Source organism: Carcharodon carcharias, chromosome 3 (genome assembly GCF_017639515.1).
Source record: "Carcharodon carcharias isolate sCarCar2 chromosome 3, sCarCar2.pri, whole genome shotgun sequence".
NCBI classification, from domain to species: Eukaryota; Metazoa; Chordata; class Chondrichthyes; order Lamniformes; family Lamnidae; genus Carcharodon; species Carcharodon carcharias.
In genome coordinates, this window is record NC_054469.1 from 60,413,442 (window position 1) to 60,434,215 (window position 20,774).

The 20,774-nt window shown below is 47.2% G+C and overlaps 1 protein-coding gene across 3 annotated transcripts in view; it reads right to left on the reverse strand.

Moving 5' to 3' along the window:
• spag6 (sperm associated antigen 6) overlaps positions 1-20,774 on the reverse strand; it is a 206,956-nt gene that overhangs the window by 20,538 nt on the left and 165,644 nt on the right. For all 3 annotated transcript variants that reach the window (XM_041185132.1, XM_041185131.1, XM_041185130.1), the window contains one exon: positions 20,158-20,274. In XM_041185132.1, the coding sequence (XP_041041066.1) occupies positions 20,158-20,274 (117 nt within the window). The remainder of the gene's footprint in view (positions 1-20,157; positions 20,275-20,774) is intronic.

Genomic DNA, 20,774 nt, shown 5'->3' on the forward strand with positions numbered 1-20,774 from the left:
GAAAAAAATGGCACCCTGGAATTCCAGAAAATCCTGTCAAACAATGGTACAACTACTAATCCAATATAGATTTGTCAGTAATAGCTCGTGCATAGACATAAACAAGAAGGTGCTGGATCCCACTTCTGATTGCCTTAATGGAGTATATAATGCACTTAATGAGTACTGAATATTAATAATACAGGGACATGTATTTATGTAGTGAGGATACAAGAGGTATGTGTTCCTGCAATGCACATTGGACACAGCACAATCACATCTGGCTCTGCAGTAATCAACTCAGCCATTTTGTAAACATGGACTCATCCAACCTCCTGGGGTGACGTCACAAATATCTGGCTGATATTTTGTTCTCCTGGCTGTATAGGCTTGGCAGGGTAACTTTGGATTTCCGACATTGGAAAAAATTACTTTTATGCATTGGAGCCAAGACCCTGGATTAACCAGATTTTTGACAAATTTCTATAAGAAGTTGCTCCCTGAAATAGTTGTATCTCAATCTAAATCTGACAGCTCCAATTTTTCTTCTCAAGATTGATATTGTATCCTATGTACTGTCCTATGTTTTTTAAGTGACTGTAGGTTGTTAATGAAAATTATGGATATGGTTTTTTTTCATTCATAGGATGTGGTTGTTGCTGGCTGGGCCAGCATTTATTGCCCATCCCTAGTTGCCCTTGAGAAGGTGGTGGTAAGCTGCCTTCTTGAACTACTGCAGTCCATGTGGTGTAGGTACACCCTCCGTGCTGTTAGGAAGGGAGATCCAGGATTTTGACCCAGCGACAGCGAAGGAACAGCAGTATATTTCCAAGTCAGGATGGTGTGTGGCTTGGAGGGAAACTTCCAGGTGATGATGCACCCATCTATCTGCTGCCCTTGTCCATCTAGATGGTAGTGGTTGTGAGTTTGGAAGGTGTTGTCTAAGAAGCCTTGGTGAATTCCTGCAGTGCATCTTGTAGATGGTACACACTGCTGCCACTGTGGTGGACAGAGTGAATGTTTGTGGGTGGGGTGCCAATCAAGTGGGCTGCCTTGTCCTGGATGGTGTCAAGCTTCTTGAGTGTTGTGGGAGCTGCACTCATCCAGGCAAGTGGGGAGAATTCCATCACACTCCTGACTTGTGCTTTGTAGATGATGGACAGGCTTTGGGGAGTCAGGAGGTGAGTTACTTGCCACAGGATTCCTAGGTTGTGACGTGTTTTTGTAGCCACAGTATTTATGTGGCTACTCTAGTTCAGTTTCTGGACAATGGTAACTCCCAGGATGTTGATTGTGGGGGATTCAGCGATGGTAATGTTATTGAATATCAAGGGGCAATGGTTAGATTCTCTCCTGTTGGAGACAGCCATCACTTGGCACTTGTGTGGTGCAAATGTTACTTGCCACTTGTCAGCCCAAGCCTGTATGCTGTCCAGGTCTTGCTGCATTTGGGCATGGGCTGCTTCAGTATCTGAGGAGTCGCAAATGGTGCTGAACGTTGTGCAATCATCAGCGAACATCCCCATTCTGACCTTATGGTGGAAGGAAGGTCATTGATGAAGCAGCTGAAGGTGGTCGGGCCTAGGACACTACCCTGAAGAACTCCTGCAGTGATGTCTTGGAAAGGAGATGATTGACCTCCAATAACTATACCATCTTCCTTTGTGCCAGGTGTGACTCCAACCAGCAGAGAGTTTTCCCCCTGATTTCAATTGACCCCAGTTTTGCAGGGGCTCCTTGATGCTCCACTTGGTCAAATGCTGCCTTGATGTCAAAGGCAGTTACTTTCGCCTCACCTCTGGAATTCAGCTCTTTTGTCCATGTTTGAACCAAAGCTGTAATAAGGTCAGGAGCAGAGTGGCCCTGCCGGAACTCAAACTGACCATCAGTGAGCAAGTTATTGCTAAGCAACTGCCGCTCGATAGCACTGCTAATGAGATCTTACATTACTTTACTGACGATCAAGAGTAGACTGATGGGGCAGTAATTGGCCGGGTTGGATTTGACCTGCTTTTTGCACACTGGACACACCTGGGCAATTTTCCACGTTGCCGGGTAGATGCCAGTGTGGGAGCTGTACTGGAACAACCTGGCTAGGGGTGCGGCAATTTCTGGAACACACATCTTCAGTAGTATTGCCGAAATATTGTCAGGGCCCATTGCCTTTGCAGTATCCAGTGCCTGCAGCAGTTTCTTGATATCACGTTGAGTGAATCCAATTGGCAGAAGACTGGCATCTGTGATGCTGGGGAATTCTGGAGGAGGCAGAGATGGTTTATCCACTTGGCATGCATAGCTGAAGATGGTTGCGAATGCTTCAGCCTTATCTTTTGCACTGATGTGCTGGGCTCCTCTATCATTGAGGATGGGGATATTTGTGGATCCTCTTCCTCCAGTGAGTTGTTTAACTGTCCACCAGCATTCACGACTGGACTTGGCAGGACTGCAGAGCTTAGATCTGATCCTTGGTCATGGAATCACTTAGATCTGTTTATCACCTGCTGCTTACGATGTTTAGCATGCAAGGAGTCCTGTGTTGTAGATTCACCAGGTTGACACCTCATTTTCAGGTATGCCTGGTGCTGCTCCTGGCATGGTCTCTTGCACTATTCACTGAACTAGGGTTGATACCCTGGCTTGGTGGTAATGATAGAGTGGGGGATGTGCCAGGCCATGAGGTTACAGGTTGTGGTTGAGTACAATTCAGTTGCTGCTGATGGCCCACAGTGCCTCATGGATGCCCGATCTTGAGTTGCTAAATCTGTTCGAAATCTATTCCATTTAGTACAGTGATAGTGCCACACAATACAATGGAGGGTATCCTCAATGTGTAATTAATATCCACATTGATATAACCCAAACAGATAGGCGGTGTCCATGGAAGGCACTTGGTTGAGATATACATCAATCAGTTAATAATGTTTCCCACTCAATCATTAACTAACTAAGCTTTAATGAAAAAAAGTCACTGAGTGGAATGGGTTTTCTTACAGGGGCTATGAGGCCAATGGGATTTTGCCATGGCTTCATCCTGTTAGTCTCACTCCTCTACTAGCATCCAAGACACCTGTTACAAAAGACGGGGTTATATCTTCTCAATAAAAAACTGTATGTCAGTTTCTCCCTTTTTAATTCCCCAGCTTCATGGTTATTCACACTGTACAGTAAGGCTGGAAAAGCTAAATTGCTCTTGAGCTTGACATGAATCAATGCATTCATTTATCCTTCCTGTACTGCTAGTCATAGACAAAATTTAACCTTTTGCACTTGACCACTGATAACCTTAAAGCTGATACTTTTGATTACTGGGTTGGTATGACCCTTCTAAATTTTATTTCTGAACATTGCAGCAATTATCGTTATTTTCAACTGCAAAGCATATTTAACAAATAATGCAATGTACTCAATTGGAATTCATTTCCACCTCTTCAAGTTTCAGAGGGAGGCTGGGTGCCCAACACATGAAGCTAGTGTTGCCTGCCAAACACAACTGAAGTGCAAAGGTGAGGACAAAGAAGAAAGACTTGATAGCAAATAATTTTTCTCCCTGTTAGATTCCACCAGCTGTGCCCAATAAAATACAAAACAATTAACAAACTGTCCTGATGCTGCTGGCTATAGGCTTTCAGGGGCTCTGCATGAACGGTTAAATTTTATCTCCATTTCCTTAAATGAAGTACAGGTTATAAAGTCTGCAAATTGGTACCTTAAGTTTTAAATTGCAACTTAACCACATGACCTAAGAATAAAAAGGTGTGATTGTTAAGTAGTATGTATAAAAAACAAAGCATATGTATGCGCCTAGGGTGAATCACAGTTGCTGCAGTACCATAGTGCTTCCTGGTTTGGGGCCAGCCAAAGGCCATCTCTAATAACAGAGTAAAGCCACCTCCCCTTAACATTCAGTGGCATTACCACAGTTAACCCCCACTAGCAATACTCTGCTGATAACCATTGATCAAAAACTTAACTGTGGCTACAATAGCAAGTCAGAGACTGCGTATTTTCACCTCCTTACTTAGCAAGCTTCTCAACCAACTTTAAGGCACAAGTATGAGTGTGGTGGAACATCCCACATTTACCTGGATTACTGCAGCTCCAGCAACACACAAGTAGTTCAACACCATTCTGGATTAAACAGCCAGCTTGATCGGCACTGCATCCAGTATCTTAAGTGTTCCTCCACTTCCTCCACCACCAGTGCACCATTGCTGTGTGTACCATCTACAGGTTGCACTGCAGCACATCAATGCAAAAGATAAGGCTGAAGCATTTGCTACAATCTTCAGCCAGGAGTACCGAGTAGATGTCCATCTCGGCCTGCTCCGGAGGTCCCCAACATCACAGTTGGCAGTCTTCAGCCAATTCGATTCACTCCATGTGATATCAAGAAACGGCTGAAGGCACTGGATAGTGCAAAGGCTGTGGATCCTCACAATATTCCGGCAATAGTACCAAACACTTGTGCTCCAGAACTTACCATGCCGCGAGCCAATCTTTCCAGTACAACTACAACACTGGCATCTACCTGGCTATGTGGAAAAATGCCCAGGTATGTTCATACACAAAAAGCAGGACAAATCCAACCCGGTTAATTAGGACCCCATCAGTCTACTCTCAATCATCAGTAAAGTAATGGAAGGGGTCATCAACAGTGCTATCAAGCAGCACTTGCTTAGCAATAACCTGCTCACTGACACCCAGTTTGGATTCCGCCAGGGCTACTCAGCTCCTGATCTCATTACAGCATTGGTTCAAACATGAACAAAAGAATTGAACTCCCGAGGTGAGGTGAGAGTAACTGCTCTTGACATCAAGGCTGCATTTGGACGAATGTGGCAACAAGGAGCCCTAGCAGAACTGGAGTCAATGAGAATCAGGAGGTAAACTCTCCGCTGGTTGGAGTCATACTTAGCACAAAGGAAGATGGTTGTAGTTGTTGGAGGTCAGTCATCTCAGCTCCAAGATATCACTGCAGGAGTTCCTCAGGGCAGAGTCCTAGGCCCAACCACCTTCAGCTGCTTTATCAATGACCTTCCACCTATCATAAGGTCAGAAGTGGGGATGTTCGTTGATGATTGCACAATGTTCAGCACCACTCGCGACTCCTCAGATACAGAAGCAGTCCACGTCCAAATGCAGCAATGCACCACCGATGCACACTGGCAGCAGTGTGTACCATCTACAAGATGCACTGCAGGAATTCATCAATGCTCCTTCGACAGCACCTTCCAAAAGCATGATCACTACCATCAAGAAGGACAAGGGCAACAGATAGATGGGAACACCACCGCCTGGAAGCTCCTCTCCAAGTTTCTCACCATCCTGATTTGGAAATACATCAGCTGTTCCTTCACAGTCACTGGTTCAAAATCTTGGAGCTCCCTTCCTAAAAGCACTGTATTTGTACCTGCACCACATGGCCTGCAGTGGTTGAAGAAGGCAGCTCACCAGCACCTTCTGAAGGGCAATTAGAGATGGGCAATAAATGCTGACCCAGCCAGCGACATCCCATGAATGAATTAAAAAAAATAACCCCATGCTGTATCTGTCTTCGGAGTGTTTGAATCTAGGATTGGGCAGACCAGTGGCAAGTAACGTTTGCACCAGTCAAGTGCCAGGCAATGACCATCTCCAACAAGAGAGAATCTAACCATTACCCCTTGAAGTTCAATGGCATTACCATTGCTGAATCCCCCGCTATCAACATCCTGGGGGTTACCATTGACCAGAAACTGATCTGGACTAGCCATATAAATACCGTGGCTATAAGAGCAAGTCACAGGCTAGGAATCCTGTGACGAGTAACTCACCTCCTGAATCCCCAAAGCCTGTCCATCATCTACAAGGCACAAGTCAGGAGTGTGATGGAATTCTCCCCACTTGCCTTGATGAGTGCAGCTCCTACAACACTCAAGAAGCTTGACACCATCCAGGACAAAGCAGCCCACTTGATTCGCACCACATCCACAAACATTCACTCCCTCCACCATCGACATACAATAGCAGTGGTGTGTACTATCTACAAGATGCACTGTAGGAATTCATCAAGGCTCCTTCAAAAGCACCTTCCAAACCAACAACCACTACCATCTAGACGCTCAAGGGCAGCAGATAGATGGGAACACCGCAACTGGAAGATCCCCTCCAAGTCATTCACCATCCTGACTTGGATGTATATCGCCATTCCTTCACTGTCGCTGGGTCAAAATTCTGGAACTCCCTTCCTAACAGCACTGTGGGTGTACCTAGACCACATGGACTACAGCGGTACACAAAGGCAGCTCACTACGACCTTCTCAAGGGCAACTAGGGATGGGCAATAAATGCTGGCCAAAGCCAGTGAAGCCCACATCCCGTGAATAAAAAAAAACTTACCAACACTTCTTCGACAGTACCTTTTAAACCTGCAATTTCTACTGCCTAGAAGAACAAGGTCAGCAGGCACATGGAAACACCACCACTTGCAAGTTCCCCTCCAAATTTTGCATAACCAAGGAGGTTATGCTGAATTTATATAAGACACTCGTTAGATCTCAGCTGGAGTATTGTGTACAGTTCTGGGCGCCACATTATAGGAAAAATATGAACACATTGGAGAGAATGCGGAAGAGGTTTACAAGAATGGTTCCAGGGATGAGAAACTTCAATTACAAAGATAGATTGGAGAGGTTGGGACTGTTCTCCTTTGAGACAAGAAGGCTAAGAGGAGATTTAATAGAGATGTTCAAAATCATGAGGGGGCTGGACAGAATAGATAGGGAGAAGCAGTTCCTGCTTAAAGGATCAAAAATGAAAGGGCACAGATTTGAAGTGATTTGCAAAAGAAGCAAATATGGCATGAGAAAATACCTTATCACACACTGGGGACGACTTTCCCCTCGTCGGGCGGGCGCGGTGGGTGGGCCCGGGAGCACCATGCAATGGTCCGCCACCTGCGATCGGGCCCCGACCGCAATTTCACACTGGCTGGCCAATTAATGGCCAGCCAGTGTGAATCACACGTCGAAACGCTCAGCGCTGCCTGGATGCCTGGATTGGGGGGGGAAGAGGGGGAGCGCAGAAGTCAGTGCATGCCCGCAGGTGCACTCAGTGAAAGCTCCCTGAAGGCACAAAGCTACCTCAGGGAGCTGAAGATTTTTAACATGAAAAATAAAGAATGGAAAAATAAGGGAAACATGTCCCCTCATGTGACTCTCACATGAACAGGGACATGTGAAAAATGAGTTTTAAAAGTTCTTTTTTAATCACCGGTCGAAACCTCATCCTGCCCGTGGATGAGGTTTCGCAAAAAATGCAAAAGCCGCTTGACCATTTCACCTACTCGCCAACCGATCGGTTGGATGGGCAGCAAAAAATTCCATTTAATTAATCGATTAAGAGCCTTAATAGGCCTTTTAATTGACAGTGGGTGCGCTGCCACCCCTCACGCGTGCCCGCCAAGTGAAATATCGCGAGAGTGCACAATGACATTGGGATGCTCGCCCGAAATCATCGTGCACTATTTCACTCCTGTTCGGGTCAGGCATCTGCCTGACGAGGGAAAAATTCTGCCCAATGAGTGGTTCGGGTCTGGAATGTACTGCCTAGAGATGTAGTGGAGGCAGATTTAATTGAGGCATTCAAGGAGGCATTAGATGATTATTTGAATAGAAACAATGTGCAGGGGTACGGGGAAAAGGCAGGGCAATGGCACTAGGTCAAAATGCTCATTTGGAGAGCTGCTGCAGACACGATGGCCTCCTTCTGTGCCATTAAAATCCTGTGATTCTGTGAAATTTCCCACCACTCTACTTGGAAATATCTCTAAGTCAAAATCCTGGAACTCCCTACATAACAACACTTTGGGTGTACCTACACCACCGACCGCAGTGGTTCATGAAATTGGCACGCCACAACCTTCTCAAGGGCAATTAGAGGTGGACAATAAATGTTGACCTAGCTAGCAATGTCCACAATGTAAACAAACAAAAAAAGAAATCTCAAGAGTGTTTTATAGGGCTATGAATGGTAAGTGGATAGTAAGAAGGGTGAGCGGGCTGGAGACAGGGGAGGTGGGTGAGCATGGAGATTGTCAGAACAGTGCAAAAGCATGTTTGAAGAGAAAGGCAGAGATGGAGGTGGCAAAGTGAAGATTCTGAGAAAGGGTGGTTCAACCGGTCAAGAGCTGAAGGAGCAGTTGCCAATGGTGGAGCAAAGGCAACCAACGCAGGAATAGAGGGCTGCAGGCAAATGTAGATTTGGAAAAAGTCAGGCTGAGAATCTTAAAACAATTCTCTAGAACACAGAAAGCCAATGGAACTTGATAAGGACAGAAATGATAGGGGCATTAGGATGAGTGAGAACAAGGCTCAAGGCACTCAAAGTGACTCATTTCTTAATGGTAGAAATAGGGAGGCTGGCAAGGAACACAGTGTAGCAGCCCAGCTGCTAGGTAATAGAGAAGTTTGGAGAGGAGACCTTGGAGAAGTTAAGATCATTGGACTGAGATGGAAAATGTTAGTGGTAAGTAGGTGGGTGGGAAGGTTCAAAGGAGAAGTGTTGGTGTTCATGAAAGAGGCAAGCATAGTAACGTTGAGAAGAACATGGGATGGACTGTACAGTATGGAAGGATGTGGGTGATCAAGAGCAAGGAGGAGACTGGAAGTGCATTATAGGAAACAGTAGATTGGAGGCCTTTAATTCTGGATACAATGGTCTGGATTTAATGCAACCCATAGTGGTGGGACCCATGGCAGCTGGGCCCATTTAATCGCAGGAGAAGCCCCGAGTTAGTCTCTCGGTGGTGGGAGAATCTCTCCCTAAGTCAGAGAAAGGAAGGGGCTGATGCAGGATACCCAGCCGCTGGCAGCAGGATGTCAATTAGGCTCATTAATGTGCTAATTGACACCCATTATCCCTGAAGCCACCGCAATTTAGTGATGCTTCAGGGATTAAATGAGGCTGCACGCCTTTCCCACACCCTCGGAAGGCTGCCTAGCAAACCCTGTCAAGTTTTCCAGTGGCCTCCAAGGGTGGGTACCTTGTTATCAGGCAATCTGTGCCCGAATGAATGATCTGGCATCGGTAAGCGAAGGGGCCGCTGAAAGCCACCCTCTGCCCTTGCCTCTGACCCCCCCTGCCCACTTCCCACAAACCCCCAGCCCATGATCCCCAACCCACCATCAGTCACCTTTGTCCTGGGGTCCCTTGTCGATCCTGGACCTCTGCGGGATGCATTGCCACCAGCTGCCATGGCTCCCACAGCCAGCCTCTGATTGGTCAGCAGCTCTGGTGGGCGTGACTTCTCCTGCCTGGGACCTCAATCGTGGGGAGGTCTGATAGTGGCCACTTACGTGCCTGAAGGGAACTTGATTCTGTTGGGCCTCCCTCATGGAACTGGCAGAGGTTCCCCAATGGTTCTCCGACCAATGGGCAAGACCACCATCAGCCCCACAAAATCCAACCCAATAAGTCTGTTTAAACCTTATGTTTGGCATCCTAGGGCATAGTAGAGGTTGGTCAAACAAGACAATTTATTGTGAAGAGGAAGAGTTGGATTTCCTCTTGCTCTTCAGAAGGATCTCAGAGTAATATTAGGAAAGTAAGTGGCGGTTAACCTTGAGGTGATTAAGGAATAATTGGAAATGGATTCTTGGGCAGATTACTTGCCATGTGCATTTGAGTTTATGGTCAAGAGATACACATAACATGAAGTTGCTATTGCACCAGGGAAGCAGTGGGATTCGGTTGCTGTGCTGCTTCTGGTGATAACAAGGACACCAGAAGAGGAAGGAAGGAAGTTGATGAGAAGATCAATAGAAATATCAACATCATCCAAGTGGAGTGAAAAGGTTGGGGGATATTTGAGTGTGATGGGGTTTATGTGAGAAAAGATAGCTTTTTAGAGATGGAAGGTAATGATAAGAGGGTTGGGAGAGAGAAGGAAATACATTAGGATAAGGGAGATAAGAAAGCATTGTCGCAAGGCTGTGCATGGTGACAAGATCGGGGTGTGGCCAAGAGTAAGTGGGGCAAGCAATGTGGAGGATAGGATTTAGAACGTTGGCTGTAACATGAATTTAAAAACTAATATGTTAATTTTAGTCCAATTTTCCCTTAAAACGCACAATAAATAATCTTTAATCTGCTTTAATCTATTATGTATAACAAAGTAAATGGACCAGATTTTCCGCCCCTGCCTGCCACCGGGATTGTCCGGTCCCACCGAAAGTCAATGCTGAACTTTTGGCTGGGCCGCCAAATCTCCTACGGCTGCACCCACCACAACGGGGCTGGAAAATCCTGGGTAAGAATTTTCCCCCTGTCGGGGTGGGGGTAAATGCAAGAGTGGGCACAGGCGGGCGCACCTCTGATCGGTGCCCCCAATTGGGGGTGCTGCCATTTTATGTGGGCGGGCATGTGCGTGAAAGAGCGCACTCATCTGCTTGAGGCTAAGTGCTGCCTCAGGGAGATCGGCGCCAAATTTAAAAATAGTGAAGGGGCAAAAATAAAATTTCCCTGACATGTCCCCTCATGTGACACTGTCACATGAGTTGGGACATGTCCATCACTTTAAAGCATACATTTATTAAAATTATAAAAACCCTCATGAAACCTCATCCCGCCCGTGGATGAGGTTTTATGCTTTTTCTGAAGCCCACCAGGGCTCCCAGCCTGTCCACCCAACCTTAAGGTTGGACAGGCAGGTCCAATAATTATCTCAATTACTTTTTAAATGGCCTCAATAGGCCGTTGACAGGTTGGCGGGTGCACAGCTGATTCGGCTGTGCCCCTGCCGACCTGAAAATTGAAATGACATGGGTTAATGTTGGGAGTTCCACCCGACATCATCCCGCGCCATCTTACGCATTGGCAAGCAGGCCCTGCCCCCCCCTACTCGCCGACCTAAAGATCCTGGTCCTAGCCAATGTCTGTAACATTATTATTGCTGCCCCTTCCCTGTAGGTGGCACTGTGGGGATTATGTTATAGAAAAACTTATATTTATACTGCACCTTTCACAACATCCCAAAGTGCTTTACAGTCAGCGATTTACTTTTGAAGTGTAGTCACTGTTGTAATGTAGGAAGCACAACAGCCAATTTGCACGCAGCAAGGTCTGACAAACAGCAATAAAATAAATGCCCAAATTGCCTGGTTTAGTTGCTAATTGAGGGATAAATGTTGGCTAGGATGCCAAAACATGCCTGCTTTTCTTCAAACAGTACCATTCAGACCTTAGATCAAAAAAGAATAATCTCAGGCCTCCACTTCTCCTTACAGGCCAGCATTTTGAAGATAAGCACCATCATTCTACCCAAATTTTTTTTAGCCTCTCTTCACTTCCTCCCCTTCAATTCTCCTTTTCCCCTTTCCCCTCCTGGACTGCTCCCCCTTTTTATATCATTTTTTTTTCTCTCTTTTTGTCATCACTTCTTTCCTCTGTCCTAGGCAGACAGATATTTGGTTTAAGGCTTCAGGTGAAAGACGGTGCCTTAAGTATTGAAGTGTCAGCCTAGATCATATGCTCAAGTCTCAGGAGTGGGCCTACAATCCGTAACTTTGTGACTTAGAGGCAAGAATGCTACTGCTGACATTCATGAAATGCAATGAAGTGCAACTAGCATAATGTGACAGTCATGTACTGGAACAACGTCATCATTTTCATTCACCACTTAATTGTAGCCCTGGGCAGAATTTCTCACTGAGTAGGCGAAATAGTGCGTGATGACGTCGGGTGAGCGTCCTGATATCGCGCACTCGCGCAATGTTGGCGGGTATGAGCGGGTGTCCAAGCCATGCCTGCCATTAATCATGAGGCCAGTTAAGGCCATTAAAAAGGTAATTAAGCTAGATTTTACGATACCCGTGCGATTTCGTGTTTGTCGCATGGGCAAAACTGGTAGGCGGGCAGCCAACAATTTGCAAAACCTCATCCAAGGGCGAGATAAAAAAGGGACAGCAGCATTGTCAGTGTGAGTAGTGGGAGGTTTTGGAGATAGTTTGCTGCTGCCTGCTTATTGGTACATGGCAGCTTCATCCCTATCCAAGGCTTCATTCGTAGCATTTCCAGGCTTCATTTCAGGACTCACTGATGTCTCCAAGGCCCCCAGATTCAGACCATATGGACCCTTCCAGGTATCAGGCAGCCTTCTGTGACCCTGGTAATGGGGATTATAGTATCTGCTGGTGGCACCTCCTCTGAGGAGGAAGAAGGTGGGAGAAGGGAGGGAGGCCAGGTGTTCCGATGCAGCTTCCAGGGGAGCGATCTGTGGGAGGGGAGGTACAGTCACAAAGGGGCGCAGGGCTAGCAGGTAGTCCAAGGCATTAGGGGCCGCAGAAGATGCCACTATCCTGCTGACAGGGTTTACAGGCAGGGATGCAGTTACCTCAATATGTCCAAGGTGCAATGCCGAAGGAGTCTCTACCTCTCCAGGGAGACAGTAACCTCCATTTGTCAGATGATTGGGCCTGAGATCACCTCCGACTGCATGGATGGACACCCCATGCCAGAGGCGCTGAACAGTGGCCCTCAACTTCTATGCATCTGGCTCATTGCAGGGGTCAGTGGGGGACCTGTGTGGAGTCTCCCAATCAGCTGTCCATAGTCTGTCAATCTAGTGACAGAAGCTCTGTTCAGGCAGGTATTGACTTTACTTCATTTCCATACGGACGAGGCCAACCAGGCTGAGCGAGCCAGAGGGTTTGCAGTGATTGCTAGGTTTCCCATGTCCAGGTTACCACCGACTCCACGCATATGGTCAGCAAGGCAACAGTGGGTGAGCTGGGTGCTGTCATCGATAGGAAGGGATTCCACTCCATGAAGGTGCGGATAGTGTGTTACCATAAGATGCATATTCTGCAAGTCTGTGCAAGGTGCCCTGGCAGCTCCCATGATGCTTACATCCTAAGACACTCCCAGGTACCGAGGCTCTTCAGTGCTCCAGCTTGACTGGGTGGTGGATGCTGGGTGACGAAGGCTATCCCTTGAAAAGGTGGCTTATGATGTCCCTCCGCCATCCAAGAACAGAGGCAGAGCAGCATTATAATAGGACCCATGGCTCCAGAAGGGTGGTGATAGAGAGAACCATAGGATTTCTGAAGATGCGCTTCCAATGCCTGGATCATTCAGGGGGGCCCTACAATACCCCCTAGAGCGGGCATCACTGATCGTGGTTGCATGCTGCGCTCTCCACAATCTGGCACTGGCAAGGGCGGACCCACTGGAGGAAGAGGATCTTGACGCAGCTGTACAGATCACAGAAGTCAAATCCAGTAGAGTTAGAGAATGCTGATGGCATGGGGGCCAGACCTCTGTAACCTCCAGGGTGGCAGGAACATCAGGGATGCCTTGATCCAATGCTCCTTCAGCTAGGCTGCCAAAGAACTGCACCCACCTCATGCCAGGGCTGCCGCCTCCATCTATGATGTCCGAAATGCCCCTGTCATGTGAACCCAAGGTCCACTCAGTGCCTGTGCAATAAAGTTTAGAGCCACCCATTACATACCGGCGTACCCTGCACCAAACATAAAAGGTGAAGCATACTCAGGCCATCACAACAAAAGCAAATTTAATGAGCAGAATTTTACGTCCCGCAGGCGGGCACGCGCCTGACCCAATCAGGCGTGAAATAGCATGCAATCAAGTCGAGCGAGCATCCCGACCTCATCACACACTCCTGCAATATTTCAGTCGGCGGGCATACATGTGGGTCGGCTTCACGCCCGCTGACAACTCGGCAGCATGTTAAGGCTATTAAAATATTAATTAAGAGAGATTTTTGCTGCCCGTCCAACCTTATGGCTGGCAGCAGGCGAATTAGCCAGCCGGCTTTTGCATACTTGAGGAAACCTCATCCACGGGCGGGATGAGGCTTCCGACATTAATGAAAAACAAAATGAAAATGTTTTGACATAATTTTTATTATGTATATGTTCACGTGAGTAACTCCTATGTGGGGAAATTTTTTAAAGAATTTCCAAATATTTATTTTTGATTTTAAAATTCTTCAGCTCCTTGAGACAGCTCTCTGCCTTCAGGGAGCTTTCATTGTGCGCTCCCCTGTGTCTGCACAGACTTCAGTGCTTACCCTCCTCCTGCCCCACCCCAGCAGCGCTGAGCCTTTAAGTGCACGCTTCATGCTATCTGGCTGTTAATTGGGTAGCCAACGTGAAGTAGCAGTGGTGGGGGGGGGGGGGGGGGGGGGGCTAATCACACGCAGCGGACCATTTCCCGGCCTGCGCCTGCCAATAACCCGGAAATTCTGCCCAATGTTATTATCACATTGACATGGCCAATACTGGTGTTGATGTCCACACCAGTAGACATATAAACCAAACATAACTGAACAGAAGGTCACCTGTGACCAGTCCCTCTTGTGCTGATGGTGCCTTTAACTTATGTTTGCGAACGCTGTGTCTTCGTGACGGCCCCCTCGCTGGCACTGGCATTGGAGGCAGCCTGCTGACTCTGCTATTTTGATGGCCTTGATGACCTTGGTGGTTGTTCTCTGGCTGGTGGAGCCTGTGCTGGCCCCGCCTGGGAGGGAGAGGCCAGTGCTATGGCTGGCTTCACCCCAGTCATTGCAGCCTCGTCAAATGCCACAATCACTGGCAAAGGGGCGGAGGAGCCGCTGCCGTCATCCAGGGTGCCCTGAGAGGAGTCCACAGAGATGACAAGCAGCTCATGCACCAGTGTGAGGTCGCTCTGGACCTCCCTGCTCACCACTGATGGATGGGCACCTAGCTAGGATACTGGGTGCCTCATCCACTCCCACACTGGAACTGACCACCTGAGATCATTGCCTGTGTGAGGGCTTGCAAGTCCGAGCGCAACCCCAGGAACCCCTCATTCTGTCCCTAGAGCTGCGTCTCTATGAGAGTCGCCACTCTCTCAATGGAGGAGGCTTTGTGCTTGGCCATGAGGGTCAACACAGTGATAAAAGCAAAAAACTGCAGATGTTGGAAATCTAAAACAAAAATAAAAATACCTGGAAAAACTCAGCAGGTCTGGCAGCATATGCGGAGAGGAACACAGTTAACGTTTCGAGTCCGTATGACTCTTCAACAGAACCAACACAGTGCTCATGATCTGCATGGACTCCGCCACAATGGAGACCATGGCACGCAAACCCTCAAGGATCTCCACCAGATCCTCCTGCACATCCTGCTGGACATCCAACATCTGCCGCCTAGTGGACAACTCCAGGAGCCCATCATCAGCCTTTGACCCAACATTGTCCTGGTCCCAGCAGTCCTCAGACTGCCGACGCCCTGGGTACTCCCTGCCTCCGCCTGCACCTCAAGTGAGTGTGAAGTGCCCTCACCAATGTGCACCAGCATCCTAGCTGCCCGTCTAATGCCCACCAAGGTGCTGGTATCTGCGCTGGTGCCTGGTTCAGAGACGCAGGTGCAAATGAAGCCCTCTGGTCCTCCGGTGTCAGGGGTGGCCCTCCAGCGTCCAGAGAGCAAATGCTGGTGAGTCTAAGGGAAAAGAAGGGCATGTCGTTAGTTTAAGTTATCACACTGTCTCTATGCATGTCAGGCGCCCTGGTGAGACGATGGAGATCTGCATCATGATGATTTCATCTTTCAATGATCAATGGGGGCTCCAGGTTTGAGGCTCCCATCAATAAAGAAACTATACTAGAATGGTTGCACCAACCGAAACTCTCATCTCTGTGCACTGCGCTCTTACCTTCATCTGGCACCCCCACTGCTCCATGCCCGGTTGCCACTCTCTCAAACCAGGCTCTTGAGCTCGAGGGCGTCCCGTTTGAATCTGGTGAGCAGCAGCAGGTTGGGCCGGCCTTCGCCTGCATGTGACCTCACTGATTGGTTATGGCTTGTTCTCTCCTAAAACGACAGAGAAGCATTGATTCATCCACTCTCTACCTGCAGCGCCATTACAGCCTGGCCAACCCCAGCTGAGGAGCACCTTGCAGGGCACATCCTAGTCGCGGCCCTTGAGCCGCAAGGCACTCAGTCCAAGCAGCCAGGACTCACCCCCTTGGCCAGCTCCAGCGTCATTGACAGTTGGCACTCAGACTCTAACACCCCTGAGGTCCACGGGGGGTTGGCCACAGCTCAACACTTCTGCATGCTGATCCATGCCAACATGGTACTCACCCTTCCAGAGTGCAGCAGGTCATTGAACCTCTTGCGGCACTGCACCCATGTGCGCCACATCACATCATGGCTGCGAACCTGCACCGAAACTTCCTTCCATACTGTCTTTTGTGAGATGTGGTGGCCTCCTCCTCTCATCTCTGGGGATAAGGGTGTCCCTCTTGGCAGCCACCTCCTCCAGCAGGACCGCTAGGCACTCATCCGAAAGGCAGAGGGCCGAGTGCCCAAACCACCTGCCTCCCACCTGGTATCTCCAGCCACACTCGACTCTATCATGTTAGGTAACGAGAGACAGAAGAGGTGTTCTTCCGCAGCAGCCTTCAAGGGGCTGCCTGTGCTGTTTTTAAACCGGCTGCCGGGTTGCCATTGGACCGAGCGGCTGAAAAGCCCCTGCCCCCAACCAGCCCTTCCCACCAGTGGGGAGCCACGTTTCATGCTGGGCGGGCCTTAATTGGACCACCAGCCTGAAAGCGTAGGCAGGGGGCCCATTTCCTGGCCGATCCCAGGCCCACTGACCTGAAAATTCTGCCCTCTATGTTGCTCCAATTATCATTTTGTACTATGAAGGACCATTACACTTAAAAAGATTGTTCTTGTTAGATTGCTGGAACTCTAAGTGACTCAGCTTTGAAAACTTCCTTTCCAAAATAATTTCCTTTCTGCTGATGTGGATTCTTGGTTCCCTAACAGAACTCGAAGTCTGACCAGCGGCAGCAGCCTAGACAACGCCATTTACCGTCAGTGGGGGGAGTGGAAGAACTCAGAAAAATGTATTGGTTGCTGAATGAAGCACATAATAATAGTTGCAGATCATCAGCAACGTGATAGGCCCAGTGAAAAGGAATATAATGCAATGTTCATCATCCAGCCATATCCATGACAACCTAATTAATTCCATTCTCCTACTCATACAGCTTGAAATTTTACAACCCTGAGCAAAAATAAACAAATCATAGATAAACCTGCCCCCCTCCACTGATTATTAGAGCTGGCACATGTGGTAAAGAAACCCCTCTCCCTCACTGAGCGGTAAAAATGACAGTGAAACCCTCCCCAAACCCATTTTGAGCAGGGTTTCTCTGTCCTGGCCCCTTGCTGAGCGGCATCTAGGCCCCTCTACATCAGCCCATAGACCAACTCACTAGGTTACAATCAAAATCAACACCCTCTGCCCACCAACCACCACCAAAGTGGAGCATCTTGACCTTAATCCCCTATCAGCTTGATGGCCCACTGGCACATGGTGGAATGTTCAGCCCTTGGATCAAAAAGCACAATCTCAGGCCTCCACTTGCTTCTTACTGACCAGCACTTTGAAGATCGGTACCAGCATTCTAGCCATTTTTTTAGCCTCTTCTCACTTTCTCCCTTTCAATTCTCCTTTTTCCTTTTCCCCCTTTTTATCCCAATTTTTCCTCTCTATTTATCATCACTTCTCTTCTCACACTCTTCCCTGTCCTTTTCCACATCATCTTTCTCTCCATCCTCATGTCCCAGTCCTCTTTTATCCCTGCCTCCTCTCAGCTGCCGCATCCCCATCTCCCTTCCCCCTTTTTCTCTGCTATGCTCCAATTATCCCTCTGCCCTCTCACTGCTTCACCTGAATAATGGCCTTGGTTTTGGCTCTCTGCAAGCAAAGCCATGGTAAATCAACTAGTAATCAGCTAAAAATCTTATGGGCAGGATTTTTAGTTCGGCAGGCAACCACGGTAGGTGGGTCTGGGAGTCCCGCCCTTGCATGAGGTTTCCTCAAAATGGAAAGGCTGCCTGGCCAATTCACCCACCTGCCAACCGTAATGTTGGATGGGCAATGAAAAGTCTCCATCGATTATAATGTTAATAGCCTTAAAAGGCTCTTAATTGTCAGCAGGCGCGCTGCCGACTCTCATGTGTGCCCGCCGACCAAAATATTGCATGAGTTGACATCAGGATGTCATCATGCGCTATTTCACATTCGAGCAGGTCGGGCGCGTGCCCGCACATCGAGTGAACAATTCTGTCTTATGTTTACATGCATTTGCTGTCAACTTGTCCCACTATAAGTTCCTATCCCAAATTTATAATGGAAACTGTCTCTGTCAGTTTGTCACGTTGTAATTGCACCCTCTGTCAATGGAGGTGGTGTGGGGATTACAGTTCTCTCAGGGAGTCCAAATTGCTGCATTTTGTAGTCCAGAGCTATGGATAGTGATGGTAGAGGCACCAACTTTCTTTCCACCACATGGCTGACCAGGAATCTCTGCTGCTCTTACTGACTGCCATTGGCGTGTGGTGGAAGGATTTGTAGGCTGATACTCACCTGCTTGGCCAATTTATGAATGCACCAGTACTGCTGGTAGGAGGATGTAATTATAACAACAAATTTACAAAAGCAGTTTCTATTATAAATGTGGACATAGGAATTTATAATGGAAATATAAAAGTGAGGACAGTATGTATGAATTTAAAATAGGCTGAATTATATCTGACTGACCTACTGCAATTATCACTGCCTTCTAGCCCCACTTCACTCAAAGATTACACTCTCTGAGGCACAAGGTTATGGATTCAAGCCCCATTCCAGACACTTAAGTAAAGTAATTCAGGCTGACGCTTCAGTTCAGTAGCAAGGGAGTAAGCATTGTTGGAGGTGCCATCTTTCGAATGAGATATTAAACTGAGGCCTCATCTGCCCTCTCACAGAATCACACAGTGCAGAAGAGGCCCTTCGGCCCATTGAGTCTGCACCGACATGTGAGAAACACCTGACCTACCTACCTAATCCCATTTACCATCACTTGGCCCATAGCCTTGAATGTTATGACGTGCCAAGTGCTCATCCAGGTACTTTTTAAAGGATGTGAGGCAACCCGCCTCCACCAGCCACCACTCTCCCAGGCAGCACATTCCAGGCCATCACTACCCTCTGGATAAAAGTTTTTCCTCACATCTCCCCTAAACCTCCTGCCCCTCACCTTGAACTTGTGTCCCCTCGTGACTGTCCCTTCAACTAAGGGAAACAACTGCTCCCTATCCACCCTGTCCATGCCCCTCATAATCTTGTACAACTCGATCAGGTCGCCCCTCAGTCTTCTCTGCTCCAACGAAAAAAAACCCAAGTTTATCAATCCTCTCTTCATAACTTAAATGTTTCATCGCAGGCAACATCCTGGTGAATCGCCTTTGCACCCCATCCAATGCAATCACATCCTTCCTATAATGTGGCGACCAGAATTGCACACAATACTCCAGCTGTGGCCTCACCAAGGTTCTAAACAACTCCAACATGACCTCCCTACTTTTGTATTCTATGCCTCGATTGATAAAGGCAAATGTCCCATATGCCTTTTTCACCACCTCACTAACATGCTCCTCCGCCGTCAGAAATCTATGGACATACATGCCAAGGTCCCTTTGTTTCTCAGAACCTTCTAGTGTCATGCCGTTCATTGAATACTTCCTTGTCAAATTAATCCTTCCGAAGTGTACCACCTCACACTTTTCAGGGTTAAATTCCATCTGCCACTTATCTGCCCATTTGACCATCCCGTCTATATCTTCCTGTAGCCCAAGACACTCAACCTCACTGTTAACCACCAGCCAATCTTTGTGTCATCAAATAAACTAAAAATATCCTAAGCCACCATTCAAAGAAAAGCAGTAAAGTTCTCCACAGTGGCCTGCCTAGTACCTTCCCTCAACTAACACCACTAAAATCAATTATCTGGTAACTATCTCATTGCTGTTGTGGAACTTTGTTATGCGTAAATTGGCTTCCGCATTTCACTACATTACAACAGTGATTACACTTCAAAAATACTTCACTGGCTGTAAAGCACTTTGGGACATCCTGAGGTTGTGAATGACACAGTATAAATGCACCGTCTTATTCATTTTTGTTTTAGTGTGCAACGCCATGGGCAATCAATTAATCACCACAGAAAATACAACTGAATCTTTTGCAATGTGTCTGCCTTATAATTTATCATATAAGTTAATGACGAACACAACTTCTATAAGCTTCTAGTAAATGCAACATTTGATTCAAATTAATGGGTAAACTGACTTGTGATACAAATGCAGTTCTTACCTTACTATACTGTCCAACAACATGTTTAAGGACATTGGAAGGAGCATCATGTAGCAGTGGATCTAGAGCTGGCAGATATGTGCATTTCTGCAGGATGTTTTTCAGGGCCTTTTTAGCCTGTTGAAGTGGAAAGCCATAGTGAAATTGTAAAGCATCTGCTGAAAACAATGCTTGGAATTTGCAACACATCATGTCCTACATTCCTGGGATCGAAACATCAGACTGCCTCAGTGTTTGCAGTTGGCTCAGTTAGAGATCTCTGAAATGAGACACTACTTGTATGGCTAGACATGGAAGGCAATGATTTTAACTATAGAATTAATCCAAGCTGCAAACACTAACAAACTGAAAATATAGGATGTTTGAATTGGTGTAAATGTAATTTAAAATCACAATATTAAAGAAAATATGATATGGAGGTTTAGTACAAAAAAGGGTAAACCAAGCAATTAAGAAATCATGTTCCAATAAAGTTGTTCTGAGGAAGGAATTTCAGGCTAACCCCTATATTTTGATAGTAATTTTATTCTTATGATTGTTAAATGGATTAGAAACATTTTTTTTCTTAGACATATATGGGTATCACAGCTTCAGATGTAGCAATAAACTGATTTAGC